General features: G+C 27.3%; 1 protein-coding gene across 1 annotated transcript; it reads right to left on the minus strand.

The window, feature by feature from the left end:
* Window positions 1–888: 888 nt before the first annotated feature.
* LOC124912510 lies at window positions 889–3,049 on the minus strand. The gene is made up of 2 exons (XM_047453146.1): window positions 2,493–3,049; window positions 889–1,269 (listed from the first exon to the last, which is right to left on the minus strand). The coding sequence occupies exons 1-2, from the start codon at window positions 2,790–2,792 to the stop codon at window positions 1,045–1,047; spliced, it is 525 nt and encodes a 174-aa protein (XP_047309102.1). The 5' UTR covers window positions 2,793–3,049; the 3' UTR covers window positions 889–1,044.
* Window positions 3,050–6,867: the final 3,818 nt, after the last annotated feature.

The raw sequence follows: 6,867 nt of genomic DNA on the forward strand, positions 1-6,867 counted from the left end.
AAGAAATAATTGGGCTTGGGTATTTGTCGAAAGTCCTATATTTTATTGGGTTCTAAGATAAATAGGCCTAACAGATGATGGGCTTAATTATTTATGGACAATAGTTTATTATCATGAAGTAATGGTTTAGTCCAAGTATTTTGAAAAAATAAAAATAAAAGTTTAATAGAGAATTTAATCAAAACTTTTAAACTCTTAAATAAGAATTTTGATACTTGAATATAATGAGCAATTTAAATTTTTAGGCCCTAGAATCTAGATTTGGTTATTGTCAAGAATCTGTATTTATGTTTTTATTTTTATTTTTGTGATTTTTTTTCCATGTTGTATAGGAGTGTGTGGCAATTGGCAAGTGTTTCAACGACTTATTTTTCAATAGATATGAATACGAATTCTAGAAGAAACTGATCGAATTAATGCGATAATAAATAAAGACAAACGATAATAAGCTAGTACATCTCACATATTCAACATGCATCTCTACACGACTAAGAAAAATGGAGCTCAAAAACATTACCGACAAACAAATCTTAGTCTAAAAACATTTTATATTTACTTTTAAGTGAGGTACATAAAAAATTCGATAAACAAATTAAGACTTTATCAAGTTTAGTCGAACAAACTAAATCATTTTCAATTAAGTTTATTTCCATTTAGTGAATGTTTGTAACATAATAAAGACCAACTCAAATAAAAACATTTAACAAACAATCATATAAATTGATAAATATCTTTAAAATGAAAATAGAGATAAGCAACTATTTCTAACTATATATATGCCCAATATAAATAATGATCAAGGTGAAGTTGTTATCTCAAATATACTAATTCAATTTTTGATAATTAAAAAGAATGCAATTATTTCAAAACTACACAAACCAGCCAACATATAAAATTATGTCTTATCACCAAGAACTACCAATATGTACATAGAAAAAAGATCCTCAAACTTTAATTTTTCATAACAAAAGTACCCCAAGGATTCCATTATAGGTACCACCCTCAACATTACAAGAAACAAACATTTTTTTTTCTTGAATTGTTTCATTGGATGTCATTTTCAATTGACCCTAGAAACGCATTTGGGGTCGGGTTTGGGTTTGAGTTTGGATCAGTGGACCGGCCTAGCTTTGACACCGAAATATTACTATGATGAGTTGGCCATTTGAACCTCTCTGGCGGGCAAGGGGGTGGAGTTGGTTGCGCGATAAACCTAGGAATGGTCTCACCCGGCATTAGAACCGAAACTTCCCTAGCATTTGTAGACACCTGATAAAACGACATATGGGCCATACAAGGTCATTGTCAATGAGCATAATAAAAGCGAAAGTGAACTTTTTTATTAAATGGAGCAATGCAAAAAGGGGAAGGGATGGGGACAAATGAACAAAGACTTGGTATCAAAGAAATCCTTGACTGACTATCTGTTGTCTCCAATTACATCTCTGGTCATCATAAATATAGGCAGTGATGGACCAAAATGGGACACCATTTATACTTGTGGGGCTAAATTTGAAACAACCAAAAATTAAAAACCAATTTACATATGCTTTTGTTCTATAGCCAAGTACCCCACCCAATATGCTATTGTTTTCTGATTAAATTCAATTTTAGAACCACATTGGATTAGAAATCTAGCATAGATGAGTTTTATTATCCAGATCATCATTAATCTAGCTAAAAAGTTGATAATGGGGCAGTGGTGGAAGAACAAAAAAAAAGTTTTTTATTTTTATTTTTTGGAAAAGCTAAGGAGAGTCTGAATGTCTCCATCCTGTAAGGGGAAAAGGCACATGTTGGCATGATAAATAAAATCTTTGCTTTATATCGGTCTGGTTTCTTTTAGTATTATTATATATACTAAACCTAAAGCTGACATTACAAGGTTGTCACATTTCAACCACTTAAATTAACATGATCATAAACACCCCCTTTTTTACTTTTTCATAATCATAAATTTATCAAAAAAACAATGAATTTTACAACTTAAATATGATTAAATTAATAAGAATGCATACATAATAGATTTCATTCAATGCCTTCAAGAAAAGTTTAATTCTTGTAAAATGATAATTTCCTAAATTGAGATTATTTAAATAAGAAAAATAAAAAAATATAAATATCATATCATTTAATTCATTAAACAAAATATTAAAATACATATTATTTTAAATTATTAATTTCATTTTATATATTAATACCATTTAAAGTTTTTAACCAAAAATAATATATACCTTTCTTCAAAATTATTATTTATCATTGTTTTAGGAGATAACTCAAAATCAAAACCGAATGTCTTAAGTTCAATTCTTTTTTAATATTTAAATTAAATATTTTTGATATATATACTTTTATTAAAGTAGTAAAAAATATAAAGAAGTAATAATTCGAGAGAAGTAATCTACAAAATTTCATGATCTACAAATTTAGAAAAAAAAATATTATTTTAAATAGAAAAGAAATAGTAAGAGAAAGAGAGAGAGAGAACTAACTTTGGTTAAGGGGAGAGAAGGCTTCATAAAATCAATCTGAACTTGTTCAATATGATCTCTTCTTCTATTAAAGTGATGACCGGAAGTGATGATCGGAGATGTCATCTCTGGCGAAGTAGGGCGTAGAAACCTCTCAAGGATAGCAAGTACGAGGAACATTGAAATTAGAACAGCTGTAGCAACAAACCCAAAAGAGATAGCATTAACTGAACTGTCGAAATGACTCCAATTACGATCATCTCTACCATTAACAAGTGGCGATCCAGACGGCGGCCATCCCCAGTAACTTTTTTCCGCCATTTTTAATTAACTTGGTCCGGTCGGTCGTCGTCTAAAATTACATTAAAATCTTGAATCTTGAGAGGACCAAGAAGAACAGAAGATGTTAAATATGTAATTGTAGGTTATATATTGAAGAAAGTTTCAAACAATTTTGGTTTTGAGACTATGAAGTGTTTATACTTGAGCTTGTTTCAGGGTAAAGAGATGAAGAGAAAAAGGTTAGAGAGAGAAATGAGGATATGGAGGAGACAAAGGAAAGAACAGAAGACAAAGGGACATAGAACATGTCGTCTCATTTCATTAAAACAGTCAACCTGCTGGATATCTTACTCCAGTCCACACACAGGAGTCTGAGATCTATCGGTTCTTCCTATTGGTTATTTAATTATCTTATCTGGTCCACCAAAAATTATTTATAATCTAGCTTTAAAAGACATAACTAAGAATTGTGACAACTCATGGGTTAATTTTATTAAGATTTAATTTAATTTGTCTACATATTTTCTCTTTTTAATTTATAAGGTTATAAATTTAATCATAAATTTTAAAAAATATATTATTTCAGACATTAATTGGCTATTGTATTTTGTTTTACACCTTCTTCACATTAAAAATATAGAACTTTTAAAGTTGGTCATTTTTACATATTATTTATGAATATTCTTCCTTATGAGTTTTTATTTTTATTTTTTTTTTAAAATAAAAAGAACTAGAATGACACTTCATATTCATGAATAAGAATGACAATAATCGATACATGTGGTTATCCAATAATCGAGTTTGGGATCGGATCGGGGTCGGGCATGGGGAAGGGAAAAGGTACCCGATCGGGTACGGGGTCGGAGATAGGAAATGTGTAAAACCCAAACTCGATGCATGACTATATTAATATTAAAATATTATATTTTTTTTATTAATGTGTGACTTTTCAAATATTTTGTTATTACAAATGTCATCATAAATACATCATTGAACTTATCCACATTTTAAAAATAAATATAGTCATAAATACACTACACTTCAACTTCAAATTTTTTATATTCCAAAAAATAATATGTCACTATGTAAATCTTAACTTTAATTTTTATTTGAATAACAAAATATTATTTCTTTCCTTTCCTTCTTCATATTCCATCTCAATTTTTTTCATTATATTTTTTCTCACTCTAATTTATTTTTTCAATATCTACAAAATAAGTAGGTAGGTAATTAATAATTTTATTTGTATTTTTAATATTTTAATATTAGTAATAATAAATTTATTAATTAAAACTATGTTTTTTTATATAATCTTTATAATTTTATAAGTTTTTTAATCGGGTAATGGGATATTCATCGAATCATCGGGGATCGAGTACCCGATTATATGAGGATAGAAATAGAGTTACCCGACGGGTTTGGAGTCGGGTCGAGTAATAAAATAAAATTTAGGTTCGGGGATTGGTACTTTACTATCCGACGGATAGGGTATCCGTTGTCATCCTTAGTCATGACCTTCCAAAAAATGTGAGATTTTAAATTTTCTTCAAAAATTATTTTTGGATGGAGAGTAATGCATTGGAGGGATCTTGAAAGATGAAAAAAAAATGTGTGCATGGGTAGTCACTAGAAAATGTGTTGCGAATAATTGAAGATGACATCTCACTTATTTTTGCATTACAAATGAGTGGATGCGATTTGGAGCCTAGTTAATTTGAAACATTATTGATATTGAGTGAGTGATGTCTGAGTCAATCGGCGGTGGAGGTATAAATAGAAACTGTGACCTCGGTTGAATTGAATCGATGGTTCTCTATCCACAATATTTTATGGTGGACTATTTGACTCGAAAAAAATCCATATAATGTTTAATGATACGGTCACAAATGCATTTACTCTACAAATTAGTATTATGATGATATGAGAGATTTTTTTTCTAAAAAACAGGTGAAAATAATAAGTGAACTTATTAATTTTGTAATGATCTCCGAACTCATTAACACTTAATTTATGTTATGTTAGGTTATGTTTGCTCGTTTTATTTATTTTCTATGTTTTTAATGTTGTTTCTTAAATGGTTATTCTCGTTCGTTCAGTTTGGTGCTTAACTTAAAATAATTTATTATGTACATGCACGTTTTACCAAATATATATTGTTTTATAATGTCAACTTTTATCTATTGTGACCAAAAAAAAATTATTTTTAATAGATTACTTGAATATGTTGTATTATATAATGTAATGGGAAGAATGTCAATTTTACACACCAAGTTGTAGGAAGGTGTCAAATTTACTTATTAAGTATCAAAATTCTATTTATATGTATGAACTTGTCAAAAAATGTCAAATATATTTAAAATAACATAAATGTTAAACGGTGTTAAAAATTTTGCCACATGTAATATCCACATATTTTTTATTTTTTTAAATTGACATTATTTTAATTATTTTTCTATTATTTTTTCATTTAAACAAAACTTATTTTTACTTTCTCTCTCATCCCTCCACAACTCTCCATTTTTTCTAATTTTTCTCTATTTGATTAACTCAAGTTCTTTTGGATTTTTACCTTCTTCTAACCTTCAAATACTCCCTAACTGAACTTTAAATAGTCATCATCGTTGGTGGAAGTTTTTGTTGGTCGATTCCTAAATCATAGACGTTGTGGCCAAAATCTTCATTAGTCGAACCCTAAATCATTGTCGCCATTAGCGGACAATGTCGAATCAAGGTAATAAAATTAATAATAAAATTACTCATAGATGAAGAAATGAAGAGGGAAATATTTAAAGAAAATGGTAAGTTGTGAGGGTAAAGAAAAAGAAAATAAATAGAAAAAGACTTTAATGTTTTGTTTGAATAAAAAATAATTAAAGTAATGTCAATTTAAAAAAATAAAAAATATGTGGATATTACATGTGGCAAAAATTTTAACACCGTTTAACATTTCTGTTATTTTAAATATATTTGACACTTTTTGACAAGTTCATACATATAAATGGAATTTTGATACTTAATAAGTAAATTTGACACCTCTTTACAACTTGGTGTGTAAAATTGGCATTCTTCCCATAATGTAATAGAGTACGTAACTCTTCAAATACCTTTTATAGTCAAGGATCTTATTGAAAGTGTTCAATAATTACTTTTTAAGTTTTTTTTTTATATATATATTTATCTCGAATGAAACTACAATTTTTGAGGATGTGATTTATTTGAATATTTTTTTATGTTAATTAGTATCTTAATATTTATTATTTTATTTTATAAAATTGTTAATTAAAATATATGTTTATTTTATTGTTTTTTAATATTTAAAAATTAAAAATAATTTAATAAAATACCTAAATAAATTGTTTTTTAGCCAATTTAGGATATTTAAATAACTAAAAAAAAACATGTATTCACGATTCTTTCTTCTATGGTATCCTTCAATAAATTAAACAAAATACTTAAATATTTTTTAATTTAAATTATTGTTTTTTATTTTATCATTAAACATTAATATATTTTATATTTGTTTTATCAAAAATATTATATATGTCCTCAACATCACCAACAAACATATTATATATGTCCTCAATATCACCAACAAACCTTATATATATTTCAATTTCCAATGTTTGAAGGCATTGAATGACTTTGAAATGGGGTAAATAAAATGTAAAAATGTGATTATTTACTTTTTACCCACATATATTTCTGAAGTGGGTCTTCACCTCACTATGGTAGCCTCAATTTTATTTTTAATTAATGTATTGTTTTTTACTAATAGATTATAACTAATTTAAAAACACTTCAAAATAGTATGTTTTTATATATGAAAAAATACAAATCTAAGTATATCTCTCTCAAATTAAGTTTGTGCATCATATTTGTGTTTAACCTAGCTATATATAGTCATAATATATTTTGCTTCTTATAATATATTGTTTGTTGACAGGAAGCCCTAGGTCATAAGTCAAGACCCCATGCACCATGTACTTGCTTAAATTAAATAAGAACCTTTATTTTATTTGTATTTTCAAAATTTTCAATTGATCTTTAATTTTTGTTGTAAGATATGACTTGTCGGGTTGCTCGTTTGTAGTTATTGTCTTTGTCGTCATTTTAA

This window comes from Impatiens glandulifera, chromosome 8 (genome assembly GCF_907164915.1).
Source record: "Impatiens glandulifera chromosome 8, dImpGla2.1, whole genome shotgun sequence".
NCBI classification, from domain to species: domain Eukaryota; kingdom Viridiplantae; phylum Streptophyta; class Magnoliopsida; order Ericales; family Balsaminaceae; genus Impatiens; species Impatiens glandulifera.

What these genes read in the sequence shown, in the direction of transcription:
- LOC124912510 (XM_047453146.1), bottom strand. Translation starts at nt 2,792, where the DNA reads ATGGCGGAAAAAAGTTACTGGGGATGGCCGCCGTCTGGATCGCCACTT. An exon ending in CTTCTCTCCCCTTAACCAAA is followed by an intron (nt 1,270 to 2,492) that starts GTTAGTTCTCTC and finishes TCGTTTTATCAG; the next exon opens with GTGTCTACAAATGCTAGGGA.